The sequence below is a fragment of the Xenopus laevis genome, chromosome 4L (assembly GCF_017654675.1).
Source record: "Xenopus laevis strain J_2021 chromosome 4L, Xenopus_laevis_v10.1, whole genome shotgun sequence".
Lineage (NCBI taxonomy): Eukaryota > Metazoa > Chordata > Amphibia > Anura > Pipidae > Xenopus > Xenopus laevis.
The window spans coordinates 150,360,284-150,378,388 of record NC_054377.1 but is presented as its reverse complement, the minus strand read 5'-3'; the positions used below and the strand labels follow the sequence as shown (position 1 = coordinate 150,378,388).

The 18,105-nt window shown below is 41.5% G+C and overlaps 1 protein-coding gene across 6 annotated transcripts in view; it reads right to left on the bottom strand.

The window, feature by feature from the left end:
- The window catches only part of il17rd.L (interleukin 17 receptor D L homeolog), a 51,474-nt gene extending 33,727 nt beyond the window's left edge, over positions 1 to 17,747 (bottom strand). For 2 of the 6 annotated variants that reach the window (XM_041590952.1, XM_041590954.1), the window contains exons 1-2: positions 17,592 to 17,726; positions 10,386 to 10,448 (exon numbers count right to left, since the gene is read on the bottom strand). In XM_041590952.1, the coding sequence (XP_041446886.1) occupies positions 10,386 to 10,388 (3 nt within the window). In that variant the 5' untranslated portion in view covers positions 10,389 to 10,448; positions 17,592 to 17,726. Of the gene's footprint in view, positions 1 to 10,385; positions 10,449 to 17,591 lie in introns of all 6 variants that reach the window. The other 4 variants (XM_041590948.1, XM_041590949.1, XM_041590950.1 and 1 more) reach the window with 3 other exon arrangements.
- Between the last annotated feature and the right edge of the window lie 358 nt (positions 17,748 to 18,105).

The following is an 18,105-nucleotide window of genomic DNA, read 5'->3' as shown; positions in this document are numbered from 1 at the left end:
CTGCCTTGAAGGTGTTTTTTCCGACTTTATACATTATCCTATTACTTTTGGGAGCGTGACACAGGCTCCTTGGAATCTACAGCGATATATCTCCTGAATTTATACGCTGGGACCAGCAACTTGTCTTACTTTGAGCTATTCTGTGGATTGAATACAGGATTCGGTTCGGATACGGCCCTTTTCAGCAGGATTCGGATTTGGCCGAATCCTTGTGCATGGCTGAACCGAATCCAAATTTGCATATGTAAATGATGTTTGGGAAGGGAAACCACGTGACTTTTTATAACAAAACAAGGAAGTAAAAAACATTTTTCCCACCTTTCCTTTCCAGACCCCTAATTTGCATATGCAAATTAGGATTCGGTTCGGTATTCATCGAATCTTTCGCAAAGGATTCGGCCAAATCCCAAAAAGTGGATTCGGTGCATCCCTAATTCAGAACAATAGAATTGTAGGCTCACAGAGCAAAAATTTTTAATAAATAATGAAAGGAATAGGCCATTCTATAAACATACTAAAAGTAAAAGTTAAAGGACCAGTAACATAAAAAAAAATTAAAAATTTGCTTTTACATAATGAAAAAAAAAAAAACACCAATACACATTTAACTTTAAATTCACAAAGTCTTTATTAAGAAATAACTTACTGATACTCCGCTTTGGCTCCTCTTCAGAAAAGACGACAGGGCGACGATCCGTCGTGTGGCGCCCGATTTCTCCTCACAGGCTATCTCCTATAGAAGAAATTGAGCGCCGCATGATGGATCGTCACCCTGTCGCCTTTTCTGAAGAGGAGCGCAAGTGGAGTATCGGTAAGTTATTTCTTAATAAAGACTTTGCAAATTTAAAGTTAAATGTGCCTTGGTGGGGTTTTTTTTCGTTATGTACAAAAAAAATTTTTTTAAATGTATTTTATGTTACTGGTCCTTTAACCCTTTAAAGGAGAAGGAATGGTCTTTTAACTTGGAGGTGGCAAAAGATAGTTACCCCCAAGCGATTGCATGTACTTACCTGAAACCCAGGGCCGGTGCACCAATAAGGAGAAAACCGGCACGTGATTCTTCCAGCGAGCACCACGGACAGATTGTCTTCTGGCTTCTTGTTTTTTCTCGTGGCTGTGCTTGCGCAGTAGAGAGAAATGTAGAACTTTAATGGAGAAGTTGCTATTTCATTCTACTGCGCATGTGTCGGAAGCTGATCGCTCCGTTAGTCTCAATGGAAGTTATCCTGACGAAGGGAGGTTGTACCCCCCGAAACGTTGATATTGGTGGTGAATAAAAATTAAAGAAAACTGCAGAAAATTGGTGTGTGCGGATCCATAATTGAAATTGCTACTATTGGAGGGCCTCGTCAGGCCGGAGCATAACCAGCACCACTAAAGCAGAAAAAGTGAGTAAAGTTCCAGGTGTGCAGTGTAACCATTCCAATTCAATGGAAGAATCCCTAGACCGGTGCAATTTTCTCCTAATAGGTGCACCCAGCCCAGGGTATCAGGTAAGTACATGCTATCACTTGGGGGTGCCTAACTTTTGGCACCCCCAAGTTAAAAGACCTTTCCTTCTCCTTTAACACACTTAGGACAAAGCTAATCACATTGGCTGTTGAGTATTATTCCCATTCTGCGAAAGATTGGATCCAGCAACAGATTTTGCCTTCCCATGGATCAGCCTGCGGTAGGACGGATTTATTTGAGCAAAACTGTTGAACTTGATGGATGTGGGTTTTTTTTCCCCCTTAACCTCAACTACTATGTAACTAGGAAACTTCAATGATCTCAGATCAAAGCGAGGCCTGTTGAACTGTCAAGCCAGATGTTGTTGAACTATCAGCCACGAAATGCTGGTACTTACACAATGACTCGAGGGGCTGCAGAGTTCTAAACTCTAACATGTAATTACTCATTTCATCTGCCCGACAGCCCTGCTATTAAGTAAGCAACGCGGGTTATAAAAATCCTTCTGCTTCCATTCATTGAATTAGGAATCGTTTCTGCTCCCATCCTCAGAGCGCACATGTTCCAATTGGTTATTCATTATAAGGAGTAGAAAGCATTCCGCACAGCGGTGCCCCTATGACACATTCTAGATGGAATGCTCAAAATCCCTGGAAGTTTCCCTTATGTTCCAATATGAGGATCCCATTTAAAGATTCATGGAAATAACTTTATATCCTTTCAGAAATTCCTCATGCATCTTGGCCTCTGCATTATTCATACTGAATTCCAACTACAGATGCCGTTATATATGGAAAGATAAAAATGCATTAACAACTAGTATTCAGAATGCCCCCCCGGGCTGCTTTGTTCTGGGGACCATTCATAGAAAAATGAATATAAAGGAGCACTGGGTATATTTCTATGGAATTTGCCCTTTTCTTGGGTGGGAAAATGAGATTGCCCTTGTTTTAACGGGTTGCCCGGGCACTATGGGAGTTGTAGTTTATCAACAGCTCATAGTTCAAAAAATTTATATTTATGTAAGTGATAGGGCCTCATTATTCGTGCAGTGCTACAAAGTCTGCCCTGAGACCAGTGGAATCCATGCTTAGCAATACCAAGCAATCACCAATCAGACATAGGTGCACCCTTAAAGGGGTGGGTCACCTACAAGTTAATTTTTAGCATGCTATAGAATGGCTAATTCTAAGCAGCATTTCAATTGGCTTTCATTTTTTTTCTTTTGTATAGTTTTTTAATTTTTTGCATTCTTCTTCTTCTGACTCATTCCAGCTTTCAATTGGGGGTCACTGACCCCATCCAAAAAACAAATACTCTGTAAGTCTACAAATTAGTGATGTGCTGGTCCAGATTTTCTGAACCCGCACCCGATCCTAACCCACGCCTGCCGTGCAGTGCCATCACAAAAGCAATTCTATAAATGAAGAACCGGAAGTCATGACCCCAAGATTTGATGCAGCAGCCAGTTCAAACCCGCCCGACCCGCGGGTAAACGGGGCGGCCCTCACATCATTATTACAAATGTATTGTTATTGCTACTTTTTATTACTCGTCTTTCTAATCAGGCCTTTCCTATTCCAGTCTCTTATTCAAATCAGTGCATGGTTGCTAGGGGAATTTGGACCCTAACAACCAGATTACTGAAATTGCAACTGAAGAGCTGCTGAATAAAAAGCTAAATAACTCAAAATCCACAAATAATAAAATATGAAAACCAATTGCAAATTATCTCAGAATATCACTCACTACATCATTCTAACAGTTAGATTAAATGTAAACAATCCTTTAAATGAATCTGCAGAAATGGCAAACTTTTTAGTTCAAAACAACCCGATATAAACCAAATGGGACCCACACATTGACAAATAAAGGACAAGGGATGTTCAAAGCAGCAATCGGGCCCCTTGGTTTATTTCGAGTGGCTTTTTGTTCACATGAATTACAATGAGTGAGCCCCTTCACTCACCGCCTGAATGCCCCCCTATTAACTCTCCGCATGACATTTCACGCTCTCTAGCCTCTACTTAAAAGGAAGCCAAGACATGAGTGACATGATTACTGATTTTCTCTTCCCAAATGGGACTATTTGCTGTAACATTAGCTCCTCAGCTTGCCATTGTTCCTGGGCTATGAATAAAAGATGTCGATTGCATACCCTATAAGCCAGAGAACGACTTTTCACCTGTTAGGCCGGTGGATTGCGACTCCGTGTTTCACACGGACCACTGACTGGATTGAATAAAAGAAAGGAGAAATCAAATCCTCTCTAGGTAAACGAACAAGTGCTCGTTTTGCCATCAACTATTGAATATCAGTTATGAGTATCACTGCAACTGCTAAAAGGACACAACACCAGAAGGGAAAATAATATGGAGTGAATGTATTTTGATGAAAGCACTGCGTATCTTGACAGCGCTATATAAATAAATGATGATGATGATGATGATGATGATGCACAGCCCCTTATCTGCTATAATGTTTATTTCTGGTAACACTTGGAAGGCAGATAAAAAAAAGCTAAAAAGCAGCACTGACAGTGCAGGAGTCACATTTCAGATAACAAAGGGCTTTGGTACATTGTCAATGATCAGAACAAAAGTACAAAATATGACCCACAAGTCTGAAGTTTAGGTGGAATTGAGAAAGAATGGACAGTGCAGTGTGACAGGAAGAATCTGTTGCCTTGGCAACCTCTGACCTGGCAGGAGTCCATTTTTAACTACAGGGGGGCTGCTGGGACAAACAACCAGTAAGTTCCACTTCTCTTCCCTTCTATTCTGTTCAGCTGCGTGAGTTCCCCTTCGTGTTAAAGGCAAGGGATAAAAAGGAAAGAAAAACTCATTTTTGAAGCCCCAGGAGATATTTAGCCGGGCTTTTTGCAGATTGTAATGAATTCACATTCCATCAGGCAGGAATTTTCTCAGAACTGTGACCAACACAAAAGGGTGGGAGATTCCATGAGCCAATCTCATCAGAAGAGAGTCACTTATACCTCAAGGCCTTCAAATATAAAGGGGAAAAGCCAGAAAGTCCGGGGTTCACACACGACAGGAGGGGGGTCAGATGATAAGAAATAGGCAGAAAATACTTCTTTACACCCAGGATCAATCTAACAGAATATATATTTATTAGGGATGCAATGAATCCAGGATTCGGTTCGGGATTCAGCCAGGATTAGGCCTTTTTCAGCAGGATTCAGCCGAATCCTTGTGCCTGGCTGAATCCAAATCCTAATTTGCATATGTAAATTAGGAGAGGGTAGGAAATCACGTGACTTTTGGTCACAAAAGAAGAATTGTTTCCACTTTTTCCTTTCCTGCCCCTAATTTGCATATGCAAATAAGAATTCGGTTTGGTATTCGGCCGAATCTTTCACCAAGGATTGTTAATTTAAAGGGGAAAAACTCTTTAAGACCAATTATTTAAGTCTTAAATCAGCAGTCATAAGTAGAAGAGAGGGGGAAGCAGATTGGGCAAATTGGTGACAGCAATGTTTTGTTTATATCAGTACATGTACATATAGGTATGGAATCTGTTGTCCAGAAACCCGTTGTCAAAAAAGGTCCAAATTATGGGAAGGCCATCCCCCATAGACTCCATTTTAATCAAACAATTTACATTTTTACAAATTATTTCCTTTTTCTCTGTAGTTATAAAACAATATCTTGTACTTGATCCCAACTAAGACATACTTAAAGGGGATGTTCACCTTTAAATTAACTTTAATTATGATGTAGAATGTGATATTCTGAGACAATTTGCATTTTAGAATATTATTGAGCAACTCTCCAGTTTGCAGTTTCAGCAATCCAGTAGCTAGGGTCCAAATTAACCTGGCAACCATGCACTGATTCGAATAGGAGACTGGAATATAAATAGGAAAGACGAGTAATAAAAAGTAGCAATAACAATAAATGTACAGTAGAACCCCCACTTATGTTTTTCAGGGGACCAGAAAAAATGGTGTAAAATCCAAGAAAATGTAAAAATCAGAGAAATGTATTATGCATAATGTATAGGTGGGACCACAAAACAAAAATTTAAAATGGGGAAACTTAAAATCAGGGGCTATTGAGGTTTCACTATAAAGCCTTAAAGAGCATTAGTTTTCAAATGGGGTCAGTGACTCCTGTTTGAAAGCTGAAAAGAGTCAGAAGAAGAAAGCAAATAATTCAAAAACTAGTAAAAAGAAAAAATGAAGACCAATTGGAAAGTTGCTTAGAATTATTCATTCCATAACATACTACAAGTTAATCAAAAGTTGAAGATGCCCACAGTAGCCTCTCATTAGATAAGAAGTAGTGTTGGTTGAGGTTCCTTGGATGCTCAGTCACTTATATCCCATTAATATAATCAGTTATGAAGGTTGAGAAATATACACAGAAGCAGAATAAATGATAATGAACATGTTTCGGGCAACAAGGGCCCTTTTTCAAGCATGGACGCAAAATAAAATCTTAATTAGTGGTTATTCTGCCTCTGTGTGTGTTTCCCAACCTTCATAACTGAATGATTATACTCAAAGTTACTTAAAGGTGAACCACCCTTTAATCATTATTGTGGCTAAAACAATCCTATTGGGCTGTTTAAATTATTTTAAAGGGCATATAAAGGCAAAAAAATAAATTCCCATTTTTACTTTCTTTAATGAAAAAGAAACCTATCTCCAACATACTTTAATTTAAAAAATGTGTACCGTTTTTATAAGAAAACTGACTGTATGCAGTGAAATTCTCCCTTCATTTACTTGCTCTGACTGCTGTGGATAGGAATTGTCAGATGGTCCCTAACTGCTCTGCAGGGAAACAATCATACTTATGAGCAGTAGCGGGAGTCCCCCCTTACTTCCCAGCCATGCAGAACTCAAGCAGCTTTGTTTGTTTCCCTGTAGAGCAGTCGGCGACCGTAGAGATTTTGGATTTTATTTTTGCCTTTACATCCCCTTTACTGTTTCCAGCTCCAGCTGCAGGGACAAAGATCATGGAGCCAGATTTAAACAGATAAACTGGAATTCTATTTGGAGGATTATTTTGCTGCAGCCACTGGTTCTGCAGAATTGGAGAAAGTTTGTATTAAACAATACAAAAACTATAAAATCCACATTAGATTACATGACAACACAGGACCCAGTGCAGTCTGTATATTCTGATTATTAATCAGTCTTGCTGTATTGGCTTCTGGCAGATAGTATTTGACTTGTGCTGTTTTTATAATTTATGATGATCCCTAAGCAGCCCAGACTACACTGAGCATGTGCACAGTCTTGGTCTTGCAAAGATTTTTAACAAAGTTACAAGATGGTGACCCCCTGTGGCCAACTTTGAAAGCATAAATCATTTGTTTTATTAGGCTTCTTGTGCAGTAAGTTTATGTTTATGTTTAGTATACAATAAAAAAGCATTTCTAGCCTTATTCTATTTTAGACTTTACTTCCCCTTTAAGTAGATAAAGTATGGAGATACAAATTACGTAAAGATCCCTTATCTGGAAAACCTCAGGTCATGAGCATTCTGGATAATAGGTTCCATACCTGTATAGTAGGAACCCAGAAAGCCTGCTTTGGCCTGGACCTCCAGCACTACAAAAGACAGAACCCCATCAGAGCAATCTCACAAGCTTTATTGTATTGAATACCCCATCAGATTTCCATATTTTTTTATTGTATCCCTTGAACGCCAGTTATTTCATTACAGTGGGAAACAGTGACTGTATAAGAAGAATATGGTTTGTAGGCGGCCCAGCCGAGAAGGTAACTTGAATTTCTGGCAACAGTGAGCGGAGAGCCCCAGGGTGCACTTATATTTCACAAACAGCTTGTCCCAGCTGCTCGGCTGCCATTAAACCCAGTCTGATGCTTCACAGACTTAAAGGGAGAGAGCACACGGCATGGTGAAATGACAGTGTGTGTATATATATATATATATATATATATATATATATATATATATATATATATATATATATATATATATATATATATATATATATATATATATATATATATATATATATATATATATATATATATATATATATATATATATATATATATATATACATACACACACACACACACATACATATACACAGACCGCTATGTAAGTTCCGCCGCATCCTGAACTCATTTACTTCTTAAAAGATTCTGCCTAATAATTATTATTTATTTAGAAAGAAGCAAAATCCTTCACTGCGCAGATGAAAGGGAACGCTAATGATAAAATCGCTCTGCCTCCACGGACACAGTCATTATGGTGGGAGTGATCCTTAAACCCCCCCACCCCGGTCGATCCTGCACAAACCGGTTTTATATCTGGGGTAAATGCCGATTCTAAAATGTGCCGTTTGCGTCTCAACATATGGCAGCTTGCTTTTTAGAAGTTAAAGGGGTTGTTCAGTTTTATATTCATTTGTATGATGTAGAGAGTCATATTCTGAAACAATTTGCAATTTGTTTAATTTTTTTTTTTATTATTTGTGGTTTTTGAGTTATTTAGCTTTTTATTCAGCAGCTCTGCAGTTTGCAATTTCAGCAGTCTGGTTGCTAGGGGCCCAATTACCCTTGCAACCATGCAGTGAGTTGAATAAGGGACTGGAATAGAGTCCTGCGCAAGACCCGGAGATACCCCAACCGCATATTTTCCCACTTTGATCCACTACCCGACCCACAACTGCCTTATCCGCAACCCATCAAACAGTATGGAGATGTAATCAGTTATAAACGGTGAGTAGTGATGTCATTTTTGTCACGACTCATTAAAACTTGTGTATTATAATAAATAAAGTACCCCCTTAAAATATGAGGATATCAGAAGTTACCTCGGAGTTCTATGACCTGTATAAAAGCACTCGGCCGAACTCGGTGACTTATAATATCCTTATATTTTACTATAGGGTTGTACTTTATTCACTATATAAATGGTGCTTAGTGATGTAATCAGTTATAATCAGTGATGTCATATCTGTCACAAGTCACAAACTTGTGTATTATAATAAAGTACCCTCTGTTGCAAAATACGAGGATATTAAAAGTCACCTCGGAGTTCCAAACCTTCAGCCCCTCGCTTTTATATGGTCATGTAACTCAATAATATCCTTATATTTTACAACAGGGGGTACTTTATTCAAATTATATAAATGTATAAAACAATGCAGTCAGTTTCCTCCCCCCACAGCCTATAAAAGTTTGGGCTGTGAACCCCTAGCCTGTAATCATAGATCATGCGTAAATTGCAGCCCCTGCATCTCTCTCTGGGGTGAAGAGGTTAATTGCGACTTTGTAAGTTACCTGCACTGCAGACAAACACATGTCTTGGGAAGGGAATTAGCTTTGTATGTTCATGCTAAGACTCCACTTCCGGATTTCCTTACTGATCCGCTTGAAGGGGCAGCTGTTTCCCATTAGGTGCCCCCTCTAAATACTGCAGCTTTAATTAAGAGCTGTCCCCATTACGGGAAAATGAAGGGACAAAATGAGGCAGCCGAGCTCACGCAGAGGGTCCCAAATAAAAACATCTACTAATAACGAGGGGGATTTAACCCCAGGCTACCAAATGGGGTCGGGTCAAAGAGCAAATTTAGCCAAATCCCCTTCCACTGAATTATGGGTGCCAGTTAATTGCAGCCTGCGTCGGGCACCTCAATCCAAACACCCTCATACAATCGCTTGTTTACCGATACCTAGAGGCGAAAAGGAACATTAAGCTGAGAAATGAACCTCCTGTTCTGCTGCTGTTTCTAATAAACGATAGAGATATGGGGGGAAGAAACGCTGCAGTCTGATTTTAATAAGGAAGGTCTTGTCTTAAAAGGGAAGTAAAGCTTCCCATAGACGCGACGATTCTTCTTGCCGAACGATTGATTTTAGGGAAGCCCGACCAATTATCGTGTGGTTAGTGGTATTCGAACGATCGTACATCTTACGATTTTTCGGCCGACATCTGTCGGGAAATTGATCGGCCAGGTCAAAAAATCTTTGTCGGTCCCTGTGCAATCTCTCTATGTTTGCAGGGCCAAGCAGGCAGCTCCCCTTTGTTTTCCTGGCAAATTGGTCTTTTTAGTTGATGGTAAATTCGTATGATCGTACGATCGTTCTGAGAAGATAGTGGTCTCACGATCAGGATCTGATCTTTTAAAAATCTCAACATCTATGGCCAGCTTAAGGCACTCTCATGTCAGGGGATGGAGGGAGTTGTATTTCAGCAACAGCCACAGGACCACGGATTTCACACATGGTCTGCTATCTCTCCACTTTAAAGGACATCTAAAGCTCAAAAAGAACTAGGTTAGATATTATTTACCGTTTGTTTTGAGATTCTGTACCAGTCCATATCCCCACAACCCTTTAGCAGAGAAGATCTGTGTCTCTGTAGATGCCCCTGTATATTATTTTCTGCTGGTGCTCTGTGCTGCAGTCACTTGCCTGAGCTTAGGGACCCACTGGTCCCTACATATGTCCTTATCATTTACAGTAGAGGGTTCTTTATCCCTTAGAATACGAGTGATACCCAGAGTTCCCTGTATAACTCAGCCTGCAGCCTTGTGCCTTTATATGGTCACAGAACAACCCCTCAGTGACTTCTAATATCCTTATCATTTACAGTAGGGGGTACATTATCCCTTATAATACATGAGTGATACTCAGAGTTCCCTGTATAACTCAGCCTGCAGCCTTGTGTCTTTATATGGTCACAGACCAACCCCTCAGTGACTTCTAATATCCTTATCATTTACAGTAGGGGGTACATTATCCCTTATAATACATGAGTGATACTCAGAGTTCCCAGTATAACTCAGCCTGCAGCCTTGTGCCTTTATATGGTCACAGAACAACCCCTCAGTGACTTCTAATATCCTTATCATTTACAGTAGGGGGTACATTATCCCTTATAATACATGAGTGATACTTCCTGACTAAGGGTATGTGAACTTGCCATTGATGAATGTCACTGAAGGGCAGAAAGGGAAATAGTAGAACAAGCTAAAAAGAAATATATCTGGAAATGAAAAAAAAAGTAATGATTTTAAATAAGTGGGGGGGAAAAAGCATTTCAGTTACAATGCAATAGGATAGGCCCCTAATCTCTATATTGCCCTAAACACTAATGTAGCTTTACAACTCCATATGTTTGTGCAGAAGGAAAGAAACAGGTGGGTCTCATATTCCCACAATATCCTGCAGCCATATGTTGCCTCAATGCTCAACACCGGGGTGCAAAAATCAGAAAGGAAGAAAAGGATGTGGGTTTCTTTGTCTTTGTTTTAATTGACATGGGAAATCAAACAACAGAATATCTGTGGGAAAGTGAAGAACCCATGTTGGTCTACTTTAAAGGGGTTGTTCACCTTTAAATTAACTGTTAGTATGATGTTGAGAGTGATATTCTGAGACAATTTGCAATTGGTTTTCATTTTTTAATATTTGTGTATTTTGTTTTTGACTTATTTAGCTTTTTATTCAGCAGCTCTCCGGTTTGCAATTTCAGCACTCTGGTTGCTAGGGTCCAAATAACCCTAGCAACCATGCATTGATTTGAATAAGAGACTGGAATATGAATAGGAGAGGCCAGAATAGAAAGATAAAGAATAAAAAGTAGCATTAACAATACATTTGTTGCCGTTGGGCACAGAAGCTCTGCCTGTTTCACGTGCATTACACACTCACGTGCACATAGTAGTTTTCTTATGTCTGTTAAAGTGGTGGTTCCCCTTTAAGTTAACTTTTAGTATGTTAAAGAAAGGGTATTTCTAAGTAACTTTTCAATTGGTGTTCATTTTTTATAGTTTCTAAATTATTTTCCTTCTTCTTCTTCTGACTCTTTCCAGCTTTCAAATAGGGGTCACTGACCCCATCTAAAAAACAAATACTCTGTAAGGCTACAAATGTATTGTTATTGCTACTTTTTATCGCTCATCTTTCTATTCAGGCCTCTCTGATTCAAATTCCAGTCTCTTATTCAAATCAATGCATGGTTGCTAGCATAATTTGGACCCCAGCAACCAGATTTAACAATTGCAAATTGGAGAGCCGTTGAATAAAAAGTCAAATAACTAAAAAACCACAAATAATAAAAAATGAAAACCAACTGCAAATCATCTCAGAATATCCCTCTCTACATCATACTAACAGTTAATACAAAGGTGAACAACCCCATAGGACATACAATTGTATATTAAAGGACATTTAACAACCTCCACTTCTTAGGTCTGACTCTATAACTTCTATATATGCCCCCCCCACAAATACAGAAATGAGGGGCATAATCTATAGAATGAAAGGGGCTGCAGAACTGTCAATCAGGGTTACGCTTCATGGAGTTACCCATTATAGAGACCTCCTTCATACACCCAAGGTGATTGACAGCTCTGGTCAATAGTAACAGTGAAGGCGGGGGCTGTAACCCGTGTACTTAGCATGTGCGGATCTGGTAACACGGTCACTGATCACAGTCAAAAAATTCCAGGTTTAAACATTCCAGGACCAGATTTGTATTTCTTATTGTCCTGTTCAGACTCTCCCTTATTCTTCTCCCAGTCTGCCATTCTAACCCCTGGCTGGTTGCTGGGAAAAGTGAGCGTATAGCAACCGTGGAACAAAATATAAACTATATCAAAAGCCACAAAGTAATAAAAAAAAAAAAAAAGATCAGTATCGAAATGTCTTGCAATTTAACTGCCTACAGGATACTGGAGTTATATTTAAGATACAACTTTACTTGTCCTTGAAATGAATACAGAGAGCTTGGTCATAGTGATGTAGATGAGGCTGTTCAGACGTATGGAGCACACGCTACTTTACACACGCACACACATGTGCACACACACATCCCCGTGCATTTTTGGAATGTATCTCTGGATTTATTTCCATTTGGAGCCCATACCGTGCACAATCCTACTGAATAAGTTCCTTACCAGATGGCACATTTCTCTACCCATAAAAAAAAGAAATGACGAGTGGATTTCTACAGGCTGACGAAAACCATACGTTGAATTTACTTTGTACCCCCCCCCCAATGTGTCCAGCTGCTGCCAGCTGTTAGGAAAACTGCCTTGTGCCTAAATCCTACAGTTCCCAGGGATGGGGCAGTGTGCAAGCCAATCAGCAGAGCCCCCCATGTTACAATGACTTTGGGTGCGATATGCATATTAAATTTACCTTTGATGTAGAGAGTGCTACTCTGAGACAATTTGCAATTGGTTTTTATTTTATTATTTGTGGTTTTTGAGTTATTTAGCTTTTTATTCAGCAATCTGGTCCAATTTCCCCTAGCAACCATGCATTGATTTGAATAAGAGACTGGAATATGAAAAGGAGAAGCATTAATAGAAAGATGAGTAATAAAAAGTAGCAATAATAACAATTAATGAGTAGCCTTAGGGCAGAGACACACGTGGAGATTCGGGGAGATTAGTCGCCCATCGACAAATCGCCTCTTCTTCGGGCTAATCTCCCCGCAATGCCTTCCCGCCGGCGATTTAGATTCTAGCCCGGCGGGAAGGCATTGTGGGGAGATTAGTCGCCGGAAGAAGAGGCGATTTGTTTTTGGGCGAGTTTCCTCATGAGGCGACTTCGGAAAACGCATCGCTTCGATTGTCAAACTGAAGGCAGTTCAGGGAGATTAGTCGCCCGAAGAAAAGTCGATTTGTTGCCGGACGACTAAATCTCCACGTGTGTCTCTGTCCTTACTGAAGATTTGTTTTTTAGATTAGGCAAATAACGTAAAAACTATTAAAAAAAAAAAGATGGAAGACCAATTGAAAAGTTGCTTAGAATGAGACTATCTAAAGATAACACAAGGTGCTACATTAGCCAAAAGAATAAAGGGTAAAGGTGGCCATACATGGGCCAATAACAGCAGCAGACAGAGCGAGCCGCCAGCTTATTGGCCTGTGTATGGGGCCCTCCAACTAAAGTCGGGCAGATGTTGATCGGGCAGGGCTAAAAATCTCATCGGATCGCAACTGTTCGTTGATGCAGTCCCGTGATCCTTTCATTATGATCTTTGGGCCCTAGGGCATGGCCACCTTAGCCAAAATGAAAATGTAATAGAAGCTTCATGATACTGAAATAAGATATATTGGACATCTGACACCCAACTGCTGCATGAAGAGAGAATGAAGAGAAACAGAATAGTGAATATAAACTTGATTATTTCAGAAACGCAGAATTTTTAATTGATTGTATTTAGAATGTTTTTTTACTTCAGTTTGAGGAACATTTCGCTATAGTTCCCCTTTAACTTCGGGCAACATCGGGAAACAAAGCTCCGCGAGTGCCATCCTGCTAGCGATTTTTCATTATAGTCGGCGGGAAGGTAGGGGAAGGCTTTTCGGGGAGATTGTCGCCCCAAAGAAGAGGAGATTTGTTGCCGGGGCGAATCTGCCCGTGTGCCTCTAGAAGGGGCCCCCAGACTAAATGCTCCATTATAATGCACCGGTCTGATTTGTAAACAGAGGGGGAACAGTTCCATTCATGCAAATCGAGAAGGGGAACCTCATGCATTTCAATCAGTCAGTGTCCCTGCCGGGAGTTGTGCTGGGGGCAGAGGAAATGCACAGGAATTTTAATAGGGCAAATAGTGGCCTTTGTTTCCTGCAGCGAGTCACATGAAAGGGAAGGCTACTCCTCAGCAAACCGTGGCCTATCAGTCATTTCACGGGCTGACAGAGCCATTCAGCACTCAGATCCCCAGCAGATATGGAAAAACCGGTCAGGCAGGTTTATTCCAAGGAAACAACTGAGATTTTAGGAAGATTCCCCAGTGGCACGGAAAGGCAATTTTGGCAATGAGATTCCTCACGCGATCATGTGACATAAAACAAGCGCTTTCCACGCATCACAGGGGCCCGACAAAGAGAAGGATCTCTGTAATAATGATACAAACACTTCAAAGGTCCGACAGACAAGGGACGGGGCAGGAGAGACGCCGCATGGGGGGGGGGGGCAAGTCAAATTCTTTAACTCAAAGCACCTCAGAGAAACTGGGCCAGAGCATTAAACAATGGGATTCTCTTGCTTTGCCAAAAATGTAACAGGTATCGCCTCGTCCCTCAGATTCCAGGGGAGCAGTAAAGCTTATCTTATAGGAGGGGGCAGCGTTCACTAGGGTCGGAAAATAAGATTCTGTATCTTCATGTATGGATCTAGAAATGTAGGAGCTACCACACTGTCTGCCTCTCACAGGACAGTACCCCAACATCATCTGGGGAGCCACAGTTGAACAACAGGATCTTATTGGTTGAACTCTCCCCAGATACTTATTAAAGGGGTTGTTCACCTTTAAATTAACTTTTTGTACAATGCATGAGATGTGATATTCTGAGACAATTTGCAATTGGTCTTCATGTTTTATTATTTGTGGTTTTTGAGTTATTTAGCTTTTTAATCAGCAGCTCTCTGGTTTCTAGGGACCAAATTACTCTAGCAACCATGCATTGATTAGAATAAGAGACTGGAATATGAATAGGCGAGGACCTGAATAGAAAGATGAGGAATAAAAAGTAGCAACAACAATACATGTGTAGCCTTACAGGGCATTTGTTTTTAGATGGGGTCAGTGACCCCCATTTGAAAGCTGGAAAGAGTCTGAAGAACACGGCAAATAATTTAAAAACTATAAAAAAGAAAAAATGAAGTCCAAAGTTGCTTAGAATTAGCCATTTTAGACTATAGTAAAGGTTAACATGAAGGTGAACCACCCCTTTAAAGGGGAAGCAATGCCTCGGTAGTTTCTGCTACGGTGTAACACTACAGAATGCAGTGACATATACAAATAAACATCTACAACAAAAATATGGTCCTCAGGTTGGAAGAAATACCCCCCAAACAATAGTGTTGGTTATTTATATATATTGTTTATTGGCACCTTAGGGGTAAGGAAAGTTACACCCTGGAACCCACCCCAACTGCACATTTATATTTAACACACCTAAAGGTTACACAGCATAGGTAAATGTTTTTGGTGAAATACAACTCCCAGAACCCTTGTACAGACAGACGCTGGATTTTGTTTAATGTCTCTCTGCGACTCTTCATTGCCCCACGCTCTGGGTAACTTTGTATCTGCTACTGGTAAATAAAGGGTTAAGTGCTGATTCCTTCCCATTGCTCCCAGGCTATGGGATATGTTTCAACCCCACCCATGACTTCCTAAAATCAGGAAAGGAATTGCTAATCTCCCCAGGGGGGCCCAACCCCCTCACTTGTAACCCAAGCGTGACCTGACAAACGGCTGCAGCTCAACAGGTAAAGGAAATGTAAAGTCTCAGTCTGGCTGTTAATTCCCATGTATCGATTTACAGGTGCCCTTAATAACATATTTATGGTGCAGTCCCCCATCTCACATACATGGGGTACAGGTGCCCCCCCCACTCACATACATGGGGTACAGGTGCCCCCCCACTCACATACATGGGGTACAGGTGCCCCCCCACTCACATACATGGGGTACAGGTGCCCCCCCACTCACATACATGGGGTACAGGTGCCCCCCCACTCACATACATGGGGTACAGGTGCCCCCCCACTCACATACATGGGGTACAGGTGCCCCCCCACTCACATACATGGGGTACAGGTGCCCCCCCACTCACATACATGGGGTACAGGTGCCCCCCCACTCACATACATGGGGTACAGGTGCCCCCCCACTCACATACATGGGGTACAGGTGCCCCCCACTCACATACATGGGGTACAGGTGCCCCCCACTCACATACATGGGGTACAGGGCCCCCCCACTCACATACATGGGGTACAGGGGGCCCCCCCACTCACATACATGGGGTACAGGGCCCCCCGCTCACACAATCATACCCGGATCTGTTACTATATTAACACAATTAACAGAGTGGCACTGAGTACAGAAGACCCGATTCACATACCCCTGATTTCATTTCTCAGTCCAATATTCCCACATTCAGTCCCAGGCAGCAGATAACCCCTATGCCCCTACTCATGGCAGGATTCTGATCCTCACAAACAGTCCAGACTAGCAAAGGGTATGGGTGTCCCACTTTTACATACCAGGACCCCAGGGTAAGTGGTGGATAAGGGATCTGGCCAAGCCACACACTGGCATGTAACTGTATCAGTGCCCAGGCTGCCAAACGTTCCCAATCCCCAACTCACATGCCCTGTGGTCTGGAAAGAAATGGTCTTGTCTATGTCAGTCAGTAGGCACGGTGCCCACACTGGCACAAAGTAACAAGCCTCAGAATTCTCAAACTGTCACATTGTTACAATAAATAAAGAAATATCACAATTCTCAAACTGTCACATTGTTACAATAAATACAGAAATATCACAATACTCAGACTGGCACAGGGTTCAGCTACTGCCAATTCTCATGCCCATATTTGCGGAGTCCAGAGCTGGAGGGTAAGGGGGGGCCCAGACCAGCACAATGGGCACATGCCGGGGCTGATAGTAATTAAATACACTGATTTGAGCAGTACGAATAAAATATAAAGAAAATAATCCCATTCTCCCCAAACCAGTCGCAGCTGCTGCAGAACCTCCCACGTGTAATCAGAGAAGCGAATGAAGCTCAGCAAGAGGTTCTGCAGCAGTGGCCCAGGGAAAGGATCTGGCAGATAAAAGAGTTGCCCCTGTGCAGACACGGCTGAAACATTAAAGGGGTGGTTCACCTTTACATTGTTATAGAATGGCCAATTCTAAGCAACTTTTCAATTTGTCTTTATTTAATTTTTATTGTTTTTGAATTATATGACTTTTTCTTCCGACTCTTTCCAGCTTTCAAAAGGGGGGTCACTGACCCCATCTAAAAAACAAATGCTCTGTAAGGCTACGAATGTATTGTTATTGCTACTTTTTTATTCCTCTGTCTATTCAGGCCTCTCCTATTTCTATTCCAGTCTGCTATTTAAATCAGTGCATGGTTGCTAGGGGAATTTGGACCCTAGCAACCAGATGGCTGAAATTACAAATTGAAGAGCTGCTGAATAAAATCAAAAACACAAATAATAAAAAATGAAAACCAATTGCAAATGGTCTCAGAATATCCCTCTCTACATCAAACTAACAGTTAACTCAAAGGTGAAGAGCCCCTTTAAGGCAACATTAGATCAGAAGCAGGAGGAGCGCGTGTCTGAGGGTCGCACAGCCGGGGGGTCAGTACCTTAGATCCGCACGAGTCAGCCGGTCCCTTACGTGTCCCTCCCGGGGCCACAGACGCAGGACAGAGGTGCAGAAACACCGACAAAGTGATGAGGAACAAGAGCGCATCCAGCCGCGCAGCCATCGCAACCCACGGACAACTTGTCTGAGCTACACTTCACGCATGCGCCTAACTCCTGCGCTAAGCCACGCCCTCGTGTACCTTCCTGCTCTACAATTGGACATACGCCACGCCTCCGGCAGACTGTCCACGCCCACCTCTGTCTGACTGATAGAATTGTATGACAAGGTCGGTGTAGCGGCTGTATTGTGCCCAGAGCATGTCCTGCACTTTGTGTTTCTATGTTTTACCCCTTATATTCCCTGTGCCCAGATCTGTGTCTGTAGGGATACACAGAGTTTAGCCAGCAATGTGCCTATGCAGGTGCCCAGAGCATGCCCAGTCCTATTATATCAGTGCAACTCCTCCCACACTGAGCCCAATATCCCTGGAACTGTGCCCTGGCTGAGGCTGA